This window comes from Lolium rigidum, chromosome 3, assembly GCF_022539505.1.
Source record: "Lolium rigidum isolate FL_2022 chromosome 3, APGP_CSIRO_Lrig_0.1, whole genome shotgun sequence".
Lineage (NCBI taxonomy): Eukaryota > Viridiplantae > Streptophyta > Magnoliopsida > Poales > Poaceae > Lolium > Lolium rigidum.
Window position 1 is genome coordinate 89,819,174 of NC_061510.1, and position 15,611 is coordinate 89,834,784.

A 15,611-nucleotide genomic window follows, 5' to 3' on the forward strand; every position below is an offset into this window, starting at 1 on the left:
CCACGGACAATTACACCCGTCGTCAAAAAGGCATGGTGGTATTTACATTAGTAGTAAAAACCAGCAAAATGTCACACAATAGTACACCGGGAAATCCAGTATCTGTCTATCTGGGTTGTGGGTGGTTACAAATGAACTTGAGCCATTACATACTTTGCACATCAATAACTTTACAACAATTGGCTACAAATGAATGCATTTGGTGCCAGGGCAACACCCTTGAGTTACAACAGCACCCGTTGCAATTTGCTTATTTTTTTGACAGATATGATACTCCGGCAAAACTACTACCTCGTCTGGCCCCCCGGCAAAACTATGTCGAAATCTGACCCCTAGGATCGGCGCCATTAGAATGGTGCTAAAGTTGTGCAGGTCGGCGCCAAGACTGACTGGCGCCGAAGCAGGGTCGGCACCAAGCCGCGTGGAGCCGGAACAAGGCCGGTGCCAATGTGGCGCCAAGCTCCTAGAGCTGTTCCGTGCTAAATTTCGTTGGCGTCAACCTGCACAACTTCGGTGTCGTCCTCTGTGGCGCCGACCATAGGGGTCACATTCCGAAATAGTTTTACCGGGGGGTCAAAAGAGGGGACTAGTTTTGTCAAAAGGCCAGATTTGCCCAAAAAAATAAAATACGCAATTTGCATGGAACGACTATGCCTAAACTATTTTCTCCGAGCAGTGCTCTGGCAACTGCTCTCAAGAGCTGAAGTTAGCATTTCTGTGCAGAATTGATCGTCTGGTTTCAACCATAGAGCCTGTAAGAAAAGCAGAGATGAGAAATGAATCATTGTCTAACCTTTTTTTTGTTGATGAAAGGGACGAACTGAAAAATGATGTGATGGTTCCCATTTGAACTGTGTCTATTTGTCCAATGGCCCCTTTCTATAAAAGTAGGAATTGTGTGCACATAAGAAGTGAAAAAAAAATGGAAGATTTCAGCAAACATCTATTTTGCAGAAGGCCCAACTTCTAGAATGAAGGTGCTTAATGAAGAACACTCTTTCAAAAAAGAAGGCTAAACATAAAAACTCACCTTGTGGTAGTAAGTTATGGCGTCTTCAAAATTATCCTGTATATTGGAAAAGAATTATTACTATATCAAATACATACTCAGAAAATAAATGACGGTGTTATTAATTAAGCTCAAACTGTCAAAGTGTCAAACTTGAAAAAATAAATGAAGGTGTTATAGCGCTGCTAGAGGGATGGCGCGAGAGGGCCGGCCGGGGGCCTTGCCCACGGCCGGTGGCAAGAGGGAAGGGATTTCCTTCTTAATTCTTGCTTGATTAGATTGATACGTCTCCTCTCCTTATATAAAGAGGTTTACTTGACCCCTAAGCAAGCGACCCTTATCTCTAATTAACCCTAAGACTAATGGGCTATATCGCTAGCCCAAGCCCATTACGTACTCTAACACTACACCCCACCTGGACGCAACACAAACCTAACACCTAAAAATGAGCCTTTTACATCTCGGCTTGTTTTATTACTCTCAACCTGAAATGGACTGGGACGCTTTATTGTTGACCCCTGAACATAAAGTGGACACCATCCGCCCGTCGGGTGCACTCGTACTGACCCACCGGATCCCATGGAAACCAGCGGGACAAAAGGAGCTCGCGCGGCGGCCGGCGGCGGAATGCAGTGGTGCTACGCGGTGCGCTCCTGTCGGTGACACCATGCCTTCTCCCCGCCGGATGACTGTCGATGGCGCAAACTTTGAGGTCGCTGCCCGCGGGAGAAACAACATGTCCGCCGCCCGTGGGCGAAACCGCACGCCCAAGACCCCCGACGCAGCGGACGAGATCACGCAGCTATAACACCTCCCCGTCGACCCCATCGCCGCCACGTCCGCCGCCGCCACCAACACCACCACCGCCACCGCCGCCGCCATGACCGGCGCCCACGCACTGCAGGGAGCCGCCGCCGCCTCCACGCGAGACCGGGCCGCCGCCGCCCCCACGGGCCTCGACCTCCCGCCCGCTACTTGGCGGACTCGCCGACGGCCTCCGCGCCATCCGTTTCGAGCTCGCGGAGATCAAGGCCGGCCGGCACCCGCCGCCCCCGCCGGCCGCCGTTCCGCCGCCGCCCCCACCGGCCGCCGTTCCGCCGCCGCCCCCACCGGCCGCCGCCGCTCGCCGCCGCCCACCGCCCGCCTCCGCCGCCAACAACGGTCGCCCCGCGTGGTGGCCGCCATCGCCTTCGCCAATTCCCACATGGATCGACGCGTCGCCCGTCTACACTCGGGCACCGCGGCGCGGACGACGGTTCAGCAGCCCGCCCACCCCTTTGGCGGTCCCGGCGGGTTTGCGGCCCCTTCGCCGCGAGCACGTCCTTCAACCCGGGCCGCCGGAGGGCGCCCCCGAGGTCCCGCCTCAGCACGCAGCTCGCCCCGCTCACCAAGCCGGAGTTCGCCACCTACGACGGCGCCACCGATCCCCCGAACCGGCCGAACCGGCGTGAGCGGTTCTTTCGGGGGCAGCGGACGCTCGCGCCGACCGCACGTGGATCGCCTCCTATCACCTACGGGCGCCGCGCGTACTTGGTACTACGCCCTCGAGCAGGACGAGGGCGGGATGCCGCCTCCGGGAGCGCTTCCGCGACCCGTGCCTCCGGCCGGTTTGGGTCGACCCTACGCGGAAGCCGCCTCGCCGAGCCGGGACGCCTCGCCTTCACCACCACGGTCCAGGACTTCGCCGACCGTTCTCGGGCGCTCGCGTGCCATGCCCCGGGCGTCTCGGCGCGGCGCGCCGCGCCGATCTCTTCGTCGGCGGCCTCCCCGACTACATCCGCGTCGACGTCGAGATGCGCGAGCTCGCGGACTCGCAGACGGCCATGTACTACGCGCGGGCCTACGAGCGGCGCGCCATCGCCATGCAGCAGGGTCTACGCGCAACGTGGCGGCCGCTCGTCCCGCGCTCCGACCCGCCCCGACGCCCACCGCCCCGCCGCGCCCGCGCGCCGGCCGCCGCTCCCGCGGGCCTCCTCGCGCCGACTCGCCCTTCAAGCGGCCGACGGCCGCGGAGCAACCTCGAGCGGCGCCGCCAAGGGTTGTGCTTCAACCGCGACGAGAAGTACGCTCCGGGCCACACGTGCGCCCGCCTCTTCTACTCGGAGACCGTCGACGACGCCGACGTGGAGGCTCTCACCGCCGAGCTCGCGGCCGCCACCGTCACTGAGGCCGGTGTCACGACCTACGCGCCGGTCGACGCGTCCGCCTTCGTCGTCTCTCTTCATGCTATGGCGGGCATCAAGACGGCAAAGACGATGTTGCTCCCGGTGACGATCAACGGGGAGCGTCTCACCGCGGCCCGGTGGACACGGGCTCGACGCACAACTTCCTATCCAACACCGCCATGCGCCGCCTCGCTCTCCGACTCGGCGGGATCGGAGAAGTACGGCGTCACCGTCGCCAACGGGGACCGTCTTACGTGCCGTGGCGTGGCGCGACAGGTTCCCGTGCTCGTAGGCGACGAGCCATTCTCCATCGACCGCGTCGGCATCGACTTGGGCTGCTACGACTTCATCCTCGGCCTCGACTTCCGAGCACCTTAGGCCCCATCCTTTGGGACCTCGACGTGCCGTCCCTCATCTTCCGGCGCGAGGGCGGCCGCCGTGTTCACCGGACGGGCTTGGGCAGCACCGGCGCATCCCCGCAGCTCCACCCGATGGCCGCCGCACTTGGACGAGGCGCACCCGCTCCTGGCCGACTTACCGCAGCAGCAGACGGCGACCTCTTCGACGAGCCGCAGGGCCTCCTCCTCGCGGCCCCGTGACCACCGCATACACCTGCCGCCGAACACGGCGCCCGTCGGCCGTGCGGCCGTACCGGCACCCCGCGCCTGCAGAAGGACGAGCTCGAGCGCCGTGTGGCGGTCATGCTAGCACAGGGCATCATCCGGATTTCGACGTCGCCGTTCGCGCCCCCGTGCTCCTTGTGCGCAAGACCGACCGGCACGTGGCGCTTCGCATCGACTTTCGCGCCCTCAACATCGTCACGTCCAAGGACAAGTTCCCCATCCCCGTCGTGGATGAGCTCCCGGACGAGCTGCATGGCGCGCGCTTCTTCACCAAGCTCGACTTGCGCTCGGCTATCATCAGTGCGCATGCACCCGACGACATCGCCAAGACGGCGTTCCGCACTCACCATGGCCACTACGAGTTTTTGGTGATGCCGTTCGGCCTCTCCAACGCGCCGGCGACCTTCCAGGCCCCGATGAACGACGTGCTCAGCCCCTACTTACGACGCTTTGTGCTTGTTTTCTTTGATGATATTTTGATCTACAGCCGCATCCCGGGCGGAGCACCCGCAAGACGTGGCCATCATCTTCAACGAGCTTCGAGCGCATCGTCTTCATCTCAAGCGCTCGAAGTGCTCGTTTGGCACGACCTCCGTCGCGTACTTGGGCCACGTCATCTCCGCCGACGGTGTCGCGATGGACGCGGACAAGGTCGCCGCCGTCGCCGCCCGGCCGACGCCCCGGCCGCCGCGAGCTCTTCGCGGATTTTTGAGCCTCGCGGGATACTACCGGCGGTACATCCAGACTTCGGCCTCATCGCCGCGCCTCACGCGCTCGCTTCGCCGCGACGCTTTCTCCGGGACGAGAGGCGGCCACGGCCTTCGCCGCCCGCAGCGGGCACTCACGACGGGCCCCGTTCTTCGATGTCGGACTTCGACGAGCCGCTTGTGGTGGATCGCGACGCCTCCGGCATCGGCTTCGGCGCCGTCCTTCACCAGGCGAGGGGCCACTCGCTTTCTTCGGCCGCCCTTTCGCCGCGCGCCACCACAAGCTCGCCGCATATGAGCGCGAGCCGATCGGGCTGGTCCAGGCAGTGCGCCACCGGCGGGCGTATCTTTGGGGCCGGACATTCCGTGTGCGCACGGACCACTACGGCTCGAAGTTCTTGCCGGATCGCCGCCTCTCACGCTGCCGCAACATCGCGTGGATCGGCAAGCTCTTCGGCTTCGACTTCACCGTCGAGTACCGTCCCGGCCGCCTCAACACAAGCCGCCGACGCCTCGTCCCGCCGCGACATCGACGACGTCGCGGACGCGCCCACGGTCGGCGCGGCCCTCCGCATCCACTCCGGGCCATCTTTCGCCTTCATCAACGAGGTTCGCCGCGCTACTACCGAGGCCGCGGATGCGCGAGCAGCCGCGCCGCCGCCGGCCGACGCGCGAGCTGGCCGCACCATGGCGCCCGGACGAGGGACTACTCCTCCATGGGCGCCGCATCTTTGTGCCGGATCATGGAGACTCGCGCCACCGGGCCTTGTCCTTGGCGCATTCCGCAGTCACGAGGGCGTCCCGTAAGACCCCTGCACCGTCCGCGCGCCGATGTTCACATTCCGGGGATGGCGTCCCGGCGCGAGACCGGGTGCGAGCGTGTGTCACATGCCGGCGGAACAAGACGGAAACGCTCCGTCCGGCGGGCTTACCGCAACCGGCCGGACGTGCCGTCCCGGTGTGGGCGGACATCTCCATGGACTTCATCGAGGGTCGCCGAAGGTTGGCGGCAAGTCCGTCATCCTCACGGTGGTCGACCGTTTCTCCAAGTACGCGCACTTCATCGCCCTCGGCCATCCCTATACGGCGACGTCCGTGGCACGCGCCTTCTTCGACGGCATCGTTCGCCTCCATGGGTTTCCGTCCTCCATCGTCAGTGATCGTGATCCCGTGTTCACGGGTCACGTCCGGGAGGGACCTCTTTAGGTTGGCAGGCGTGAAGCTCCGCATGAGCACGGCGTTTCATCCTCGGACGGACGGCCGGCCGGAGGTCGTCAACAAGATCATCGCCATGTACTCGCGCTCGCATCACCGGGGATCGTCCACGAGCTTGGGTGGACCGGGCCGGCGTGGGCCGAGTACCGCAACAACACGTCCTACCACTCCGCGCTGCACACTACTCCCTTTGAGGTGGTCTCACGGGAGGCCACCACCGGCGATGCTTCCCTATGCGTCCGGCACGGCCCGTACCGACACGGCGGATGACCTCGCTACGTACCCGCGACGAGATATCGGGCCGAGGCGCGCCGGCCGACTTCTTCGGGCTCGGCGCAGCGGCTAGGAAGCACTATGATGCTCATCATCGCGAGGCGGAGTTTGCGGCGGACGACCGGGTCCGGCTCCGCCTTCTTCACCGGACGACCCGGGCCCTGGACCCGCGCTCCCGGCACAAGTTGGGCCCTCGTTACGCCGGTCCTTTCCGTGTCGTCGGAGCGCATCGGCAAGCTCGCCTACCGCCTCGAGTTGCACCGCGGGCTCGCGCCTCCACGACGTCTTCAACGTCGGTCTCCGAAGGCCTACCGGGGCGACCCTCCTTCCGCACCACCAGCTCTTCCACCTACTTCGGATGGGCGTCTCGAGCTCGCCCGGCGAGCGTGGCTCGCGTGTTGAAGGCCCGCGCAGCCGCCGTGGTGTTTGGCACGTCTTGGTGCATTGGACGAGCTCGACGGAGGACGAGGCGACTTGGGAGAAGCTTGAAGATCTCCGCCGGCAGTTTCCGAAGTTCGGCTCGAGGACGAGCCGTTTGAGAAGGCGGGGAGAGATGTTATGGTCGGTTTGACCTATACACGCAGGAAGCCCACTAGTGGCTAGTTATGGGCTTAGCCCAAGTAAATTAGGGGCTTAGCCCAAGTAAATTAGGGTTTAGAGGAGGCCGTCCTCCTATATAAACACTTGTATCCCTTCGAGATTAATCGGACAATATTCGAGTATCAATACCGTCTCGTCTCCTCGAAGGGAGACGGGAGACCCCTGTGCCCCCGCCGCAACAACCCTAGCCGCCGCCTCCTTCCTCCGCGACGGCGCCCAGCCGCCGGCGCCGAGCTCTCCAACCTCTCCGCCCTCACTTCCACCCTTACAATCTCCGCCCTAGACCCGGTAGAACCCTAGTCTCTACCACACTAGGTCTTTCAAAACCAAGTCGGACCCCACTATTCTCAAGTTCTTGGTACTTTCTACTGCATCCCAACATTGCCTGATCGACTGCTACATCTAATTATTTGCACTCGGTAAAGAATATATGTTACCCTGTTACTTACACAAAAAGAAACTGTCGTGTGCATATGAGATACACTGGGATACATGTGTATCCCAAAGTATCCAGCATATTTTTGAAGTAAAATAAATAGCATTGCTATGTCTAAGTCAACCAAGTTGTGTATAACATCTAAATTGTACAACTACTCGATTTCTATTGGAAAAAGAATCAAGGCTTGGGCTCATCTTTTAAGTTGACTTAAAAGACCCTACTAAAAAAACAGGATGTAGGGATAATCCCTCGCCCAAAACACCTACAATTACAGCGCAAGCCCAACCCAAATATAAACGCTAGAAATACCCCTACCCGTATCACAGCCTCAACCCAACTCACTCATGTGCAGCCTCCAACCAACAATTCCTGCTGCCCCCACGCCCTCTTTGCCTACAACACTATATATATTGAATAGATATTTTCCTTTCTAAATATGTAATATAATATCCCTGTAATGTCAATCTTGGAAAATGCAGTGTTCCTTTACTTGCATCGGATGTTGGTATAACATGGGCAGTCGTAACAGAATCATATGGGTACATACGATCGGATATATAAAGATTATTCATGGACAAAGAAATATGACCGATAACATACTGCATCTGCCAGGTTCTATCGCTATTATGTAATAGATTGGGAGGATATCATTGAAGCAGAAAGTAACAATGTACAAAACAGTAAATCAAAAGGATCAAGGAAATACCATAAGTTGGTATGTGTAAGCAAGACCAGAAAATGCACTCAGAGTTTTTGTTGGAAAAGCGAGTGCTTTTTCATAATATGATATTGCCTTTTGATATTTCCTGTTGAAACAATAAAATGTTAGTTGGGAAATGGTAGTTTGATCAGAGCTAACAAGAAAGTAGAATTATCTTCCTAGTTATACTAATCCATGCATAACAAGGAACTGGATAAGTTGCTATAGTTTAACAAAAAAAAATTCTAATACAGGTGAGAATATGTCGATATGTTAGGCACAAGCGAACAAAATATAATGTATATACAGTATTAAATAAATTCTGATGTGGTTGATAGCTTCATTTTGGCTCTACAAACAAGCAATCCCATAGTCAAATGCACTCGTACATAAAAAGGATCATTTATTTTGTAGACTATAAGAGGTTTAACAGATCAACTGCTGATGTGTCAAGTAAAACACTTCATTTCATATTCACTTGCATTTTTCTGTTCACTTGCATATAACGACATTCATAATCCAGGCATTTAAATGAGATCAGTTTTAGCAAATCCCTAGCTCAGCTAGTATAAACAAGTTAAGAGCAGGCGAATTTGTGAACTAAAACATAACATGTAAAGCTACTGCTTCAATTACTTCAGTTTTCGCAGTGCGTGTCCAAGATTCACCAATGTTGGTTCCCACATTTCATTCACGGACGATGATGTATGTTCCAGTGTTAACTCAAACCACTGAACTGCATTTTGATACCTAAAAATTAAATAAACAAGATCATCAAGTCACAAGGAGCAAAAACCACACACAAAAAAATCTGATGTTACTATGATACTTCTATCCAGCAAACTACCCAATCCAATAATATGAAATTTCATAAGTCTTTGAGCGGAAAGTGCATGAGGATTTGAAAAACAAACAAGGAAAACAACAGTTCTTACACAGATCATATGTATGAAATTTTTAAATCTAACAATCTCAAATGCAGAGGGAAATTGCGCACATTTGAAACATGCTGGAGCAAGAATTTTGTTCAAAATTTCAAGAACCTCCTTAAAGGGCATATGTACATCATGGGAGGCATTCTGAAGACTTAACAACTTCCTGTTTGGTATTTCCCGATGTCCCAGAGCCGTGTGATAAATACATACATTTTTGTCCACCAGAAATTCCTAACATGACACTTTTGTAGTAAACTCAAGCAAGCCTCCCATTTGGGAAGCCATTCTTGGAGCTAACCCGTTAGAACTAAAGTGGGGCATTTGGTGGGTACATCATACTAGGTTAACAAAAACCTTTAGAGCAGAGAAGCTTTCTTACTCTTTCATATTATAAGCTACAACACCCAACTCATTATATATAAGTGGATCGGATGGACAGATGGATTTCGCTTGCATGAAGAACTGCAGCACAGAAACCAAATTGGATTAATAAGAAATGACAACAAATTTATTTGTCACACACAAGCTTATATATATAACTGTGGCTGGCAGTTGTAGTAAATGGTCCCGTGCAGCCATATGTAATAGCATCCTTTTGTCAACAACTACAAGCATTTAAGATCTTAAATCTGAAACTAAGGGTGTAAATGAACAAAGTTGCTGAAATGAACCAAGCTCAAGCAGGAGCAAAAACAATCATCAATTCTAATATCAACTTAATTCAAACTAAACTTTCTTAAACGCTGGTCATGAATGCATTCATGCGGACATTACATTTGGTAGCCAGCATGACAGATACATTGCAATTCTTTTTTACAGTACCAGCCTCGCTAACTGCTGCGCAGTTTAGAGGAGCATCATTGCAACCATTATGAGCCGTAGCCTATTTGGTCTTTTATTAAGTATGTCAAAGTTTACGATAATTTTGGAGATATTCTCGAATGCTGCAGTTGTAGTTCTCACCATGAGCAACTGCTACAGTTGTAGTTCCCACCATGAGCAACAACTAAACCACCCCTTGAACAAATAGCAAAAGCCAAAAGGAATCGTACATGATGATTTACTCATTTTTCTGTCAGTGTGGCCAATAATCTGCAACATCTAAAATCTCCTGCTCCCTAAATATATTTTTCCAACAATTATCGGCACTTAAACCCTACTGTTTCCATAAAATATGAAAGTATCGAGGCAAACAGAAAGATGATAGGGCAGAAACACTAGCTCTAACTGAGTTTCTCTAGTACACAGATTCTACCCAACAATTTAAACTACTAAGAGACCTCAAGTACCTGTTCTGCAAGTTTGAAATTATGCATTCGCACATATTGCATGCCCATGTATAAAGTTGGGAGATGGCATCTGAAATGAAATGAAAATAAAAGAAGTAAGATAGAAGCAAAATAAGAGATAGTTATACCCGAAAATAGAGAGTATGAACTAATACACAATTTTCATAATCAATATCTGGATAGTACTATTTACTATTATGATCGATAGACAAATAAGGCTTGTCACGCATCCCACAAGAAACAATTGATGGATTTTGGACTAAATAAAAAAATGCCCAGGAGATAGTTGAACGGATGAGAAAAGTTTGGCACAGTTTGGAGTTGAGTGCCCAGGAGATAGTTAGGAATATTAAGCTGGCATGCAGTATTAAAAATTTAATAAAAGAATATGTAGAAGAATATTCTTCTGCAGAGTACAGCAGGATAAGAGAAGACAACATGGATTGGATCTTCAGATAAGCAGTAACTGTCAGAAACAAACAAAGTAAATGGATTACTAACCCAGGAAATAGTCGAGCTGCTGTCCTAAAAGCAGCCATTGCCTGGTCACCCTCCTCTTGAGCAGCATAAGCGATACCAGTACCAATCCAAGCAGGAGGGAATGTTCCATCTAACCCTGTAGCTTTGCTGATAGGAAATGCATTAGTGTAAAGTACATTTGGTAACTTTGTGGCCAAATTTGAATATCCGAAAACATATCCTGCATCATCTCAACTAATTGGGAGCAGTATGTGCACACAATCAAGAAAAAACAAAGAAAGTGCTTCTAACCATATAAAACACAATTACTGCCAGATTTTCCAAGGAGAAAATGACAGAAAAAAATATTCAGAAATAGACAGTGGTTGACAGTTGTACAGGACAATATGCTTACCAAAAGTATCTTCTTGCTTGATCATACTTCTTAATGCAGTAATAATAGCACCCCACAGCAAACCAGGAAATAGCCCTATAGAGGGTCAGAAAACAAATCAGAAATATATGCTTCACAAATGGTTGGCTGCAAATGACAAGTATAATTTCTTCCTAGTTTAAAATACTACAGGAAGATGCATAGATTGTATAAGAATGCCATTCTATGTCTCAAACTGTTTAATACACAAATGAAAGTAAGAGCCGAGATGAAGATCTGTTGAGTCCTGTCTTATGGGACCATGTACAACAAATTCTCAAATATAATTGATCGGTCAATTATTAAGGTAGATACTTACTTTTGAGGATAGTCTTTCACTAAATTGCATGACAAAAGATAAAGATCATTGGAATGCCCAAGCTCCATTGCAGCAGCCAAATGCACTAATGTGCATTTTAAATGAAAAGGATCCCTTTCAAGTAACCTGAAAGAAAAACAAATTATCATAAGAATGTAAACAGCAATGGAACAGGAACGCTACCAACTTACACGGATGTGAGTTCAAAACATTTTTGGTATTCTCCACTCTGATGGTAGTATTCAGCTTTGCAAGCCAAAACGTCAATGTTGTTTTTCATCATTTGACCAGAACTTGAAGAAGATATACTGCAAGATTGACGTTCAAGTTCCTTGAATTTTGCTTCCACCACATGTTCTTTTTCATGCTACAAGGCAACAAAAAAAATACCAAGACCAACAAAAGCATCAATAATGACCTACAAAATCGATCATGCATTTGTATGCAATGTATAGCATGGTATGGTTGTTCAGTTGGTTACCTTTTTAATCAAACATGTGTAGAATGCTGACAGCCACCCATCTTCTTTCCCGAACTTCAGAGAGGACAATAACTCAGATTCTGAAATACAATGTGGCATCATACTCTTGTTTCAATAAGCAGAGAACTAAGTGGAAATTGCAGGTAAATTTTGTCTTCTATAAATTGGTCAAGTGATGACATTAGACATATGATAGATATATCCTCAAAGGACGCAGATGACACTTAAAATAGAGAAGAACAGAACGATTTTGCCAAGCTTATCTAGTTATATGTATCGAGCATTTTCCAGCTCATACACACTTGCAACCATCAGACTGCTGAGCACACAGCTTTACCAAAAGGAAAGAAGATGCAAACAAATACTAAATGAACGCAGTCCATATGTGAAAGCAATGCAAGACATAAATCTGGCATTCAAGATATGAGCAAATATTAGAACGAATGCACTTCTTGTTTGAAAAGCAGTGCAAGACATAACACTAGCATGCACGATATAAGCAAACCTCGAGATAGACCCCATAACAAGAAGAAAAAGACAGATTTCAACTTGGAAACTTACCTTCCTCGCACGTTAACATGTAATTATCAACAAGGCATTCAAGAGCCTGAAAAGTATATCAAAAAGACTATTAGGATCATGCCAAATGATGATAATACAGGACACCAGATCTGAGGATCTAACCAGCTCAGAGATTTTCCCACAACCACAACATCAATACAATGGCAACATATCTTCAAGCATAATTATGATAGTAAGGATTGATGATGGGTTAATGGTGTTTTGTTGCAATGATACCAACAAAGCTAACAAGCATCAGAATTTCTTATCTTTATGGAGTGAGGTGATTATTCTCACCTCATAACACAACGGATCAACTTTAACTGCTGCCTTGTACCTGATATAACAGTAGAAGGAAGTCACTAATCCTTCTTAACCAAAATAGTTGTAATTCAACTTAGAAGGTGCACAGAGAAAAAGACTTGAAAAAAGTAATCGTCAGTACCACTGAACACACTGAAAGTGGTTATACCAAGGGTTTCGAAATATACAAATAGTAATGGAAGAAAGAGTAAATGGAAGTTGCTGATTTCACCATTGCCGAGCAAGATCCCGATTATCCAGTGCTTCATACGCCTTGCCACGTAGGAAACATATAGCTGATTTGATCTGGAAAAGTACGAGGCACAATCATAAGCAACCATAATAGCAACTACTACGAGAGAAACACACAAAAGAAGTCACACATTGATCTCGTGATCTTCAGCATCCTTATCAAAATAGATGTCACTGCCATCATCCTGGTCAAGAAGATTGCCACGTTCATCGACTTTGGCATCCCCAAGCATCATCAAACACTGATGCCATTCTTTCAACTCCTCCTATCGAAGAAAAATTGTGAGGAATGCAGCATAATTAAACATAAAGGGGGAATTTCGTTGCTGAGTGAATAAACCAAAATGATGAAAATTATAAAATCAAAAGGCTTTAATCTGTCTACAGTTGCCAATGAAGTATTGTATGGGGACCATAAATTAGACAGTGTTATAGTACGCTTCGTAGTTCCAGAGTTAGGAGAAATAAATCAAATTAAACGACTAATTACATGGAGGTCTTTTGATCCTTCCCCCCATAAGGAATTTAACTTCCGTCCTAAGTTGCAGGGAGGCGGATCAGGTCAGGAGTCCAAAACACACAAAAAAAGGACACAGTGTCAATTTGATAATTGGGCAAAAAACAGCACTCAATTCAATTCACTTCTAGCAACCCACAGCAGAAAGCATGCAATCTGTTACATACAACCAAAATGTCAAATCATATACCAGCTAATCAGAGCTGAATCGAACACCCAATATGTTTGACAGCTTACACTCAAAACAATGCAGACGTACTCCGCTGATCATTCTGAGCACTAGCAGGGCAGTTGGTACATGCCAAAAACAAAACCACCAGCTGTAGCCGCAGCAGGAGTACTATATATGACAAAATGCTCAATCCAAGTCAAGCACCTCCCGCTGAAAGGAAAACATACGAATTCTACCGGATGCTTGCAAATACCCACGAGATATTCGGCCAAAAGTCCTGACGAAATGTCAGGCCACACGCGCTATGGGTACTTAGGGAAGGGGAATTGGATCTTGATAATCGGGACGCACGCGCGCAACCCGTTCGACGAAATGCCGAAGTGGAAAAGGGAAGGGGGTGGGAGTGGAGCTCACGAGGCACTTGGCGGCGAGGAACCTGAAGCGGAGGTCGCGGAGCAGGCGGGCGTTGTTGAGGACGTGGAGCGCGCGGCGGTGGTGGCGGCCGAGGAATAGCGCCTGCGCGAGCATGTAGACGTCGGCGGGGTCGCCCGTGGCCGCGGCCACCTTGTCGGCGAGGAAGATGGCGGACGTGTAGAGGTGCTTCCCGACGCTGTCCCGCACCACCCCGCGCAGCCGCTCCACCGCCTCCTCCCTCATGTCCGCCGCGGCCTCGCCGCCTCTCCTCCTCCGCTTGGGGTTTGGGTCTGGTGCTGCGGCTGCGGCTGCGGCTGCGGGAGGGAAACCGAATTTCGTATCCAACATTCGAACTAGGGTTCGCAACTGTGTGTTCCTTAAAACAGAAAGAATGGAGAATTTCGTCTTGAAATTTTTTAGTAGAAGAAATCTTACTTATTTTTTTGAACGCAAATAAGAAATTGACGGGAACGGTCAGAAGTCGGGACTCACCGCGGGTTTGCGTGAGATCTGAATGGATTCGTTCTGCAATATTCCACTTCTAGAGGGGTGTGTGAGCAAAGAACAGAAACCTATGTGGCAAACGTTCTCTTCTTAGGGACTAAAATCACTGTTCAAAAACTAGGCTGATTCAGCGATTACTAGACCGATTAATCGCTACTAGGGGTCTGACCGTGTTGATTACCATTAATCTCTTACGTTAACCCTTTAGTCCGATTAATCGTACCGAAAGTCCGATTACTAGGTATGTTCCCGATTAACTACTGCACTTGGTCAAAAAAGTTATAAACTTTTCAATGCATATAACTAGTACATGCGCTACCCCTCCCCAATAAAGTAGGTTTTGCAAAGCTCCCGTTTGATTGCAGCCTCCAACAGCTCGAATCCGCTATCGCCAACTAGTTCCTTGCCCTCCAGACCAGTTACCCTCAGTTGCCTAGATACAGGAGCTCGACCACATTGAGTAGCTCGTGCAGGAGCTCAAGGACGCCTTCGATAGGTTAGATGATTGAGGTGTAAGAGGGGTCGTAACCTAGCTAGGTAGGTGGTGGGAGAAGATAAACTTCAGAGGTGATAGGATAAGAAGTGGAAGGAAAAAACGCGGCTTCCACTAGTGGATCCTGATTCGTTCGTGATCTTGAAGATTAGATCACTGAGGAGAAGCATACATATTTTTCTGAGATTTTAGGCTCTAGAGAAGTAGGGTCAGACATATAGAGGCTCATATACTATTATTTTTCTTATATAAACTGTTTTTACGTGCTAATTTGTGTAGGTTACACCGATTAATAGCCGACCGATTAAATCAGTTAATCGTCCGAATTCTGATTAATCGCTACTCCCAAGCCGACCGAGCAGTTAACGATTACCGATTTCCTTACCACTGAGTAAAATACATGGCCCGTACTTTAGCCTTGCCCGCCTCTATCACCATACTCAAGAATACTGAAATATGGTAACTGGATATGGCTGGCTGTCCCATCGATGGTCACCACGTGTCGTCGCGCGGTGTATTCTGGCGGTTGGAGGCGCGCATCTAGGCCCACTGTCAGTCGTTGGAGGAGCGTTGCGTGAAGAATGGAGAAGGCTGAGGGGTACAATGCAAAACCAACACAACTACCGTATATCTCCATTTCTGTTCGCAATTCCCCTCTCTTGAACGCATAACCCTAGCCCCAGATTTCGCCGGCTCAGGGATTTTCCCGCTGGAGTTCTCGTCATCGGTCGTCGCTGGTGGTACTTGG

At 50.1% G+C, this 15,611-nt stretch overlaps 1 protein-coding gene across 1 annotated transcript; it reads right to left on the minus strand.

The window, feature by feature from the left end:
- Nucleotides 1–22: 22 nt before the first annotated feature.
- Nucleotides 23–14,124, minus strand: LOC124701925 (anaphase-promoting complex subunit 6). Its single transcript, XM_047234025.1, has 16 exons — nucleotides 13,867–14,124; nucleotides 12,895–13,029; nucleotides 12,744–12,817; nucleotides 12,506–12,545; nucleotides 12,209–12,254; nucleotides 11,648–11,727; nucleotides 11,358–11,533; nucleotides 11,167–11,292; nucleotides 10,830–10,904; nucleotides 10,457–10,582; nucleotides 9,956–10,025; nucleotides 9,046–9,128; nucleotides 8,368–8,481; nucleotides 7,738–7,837; nucleotides 1,031–1,066; nucleotides 23–752 (listed from the first exon to the last, which is right to left on the minus strand). Exons 1-16 carry the CDS (start codon nucleotides 14,107–14,109, stop codon nucleotides 660–662), a joined length of 1,617 nt encoding a protein of 538 aa, XP_047089981.1. The 5' UTR covers nucleotides 14,110–14,124; the 3' UTR covers nucleotides 23–659.
- Between the last annotated feature and the right edge of the window lie 1,487 nt (nucleotides 14,125–15,611).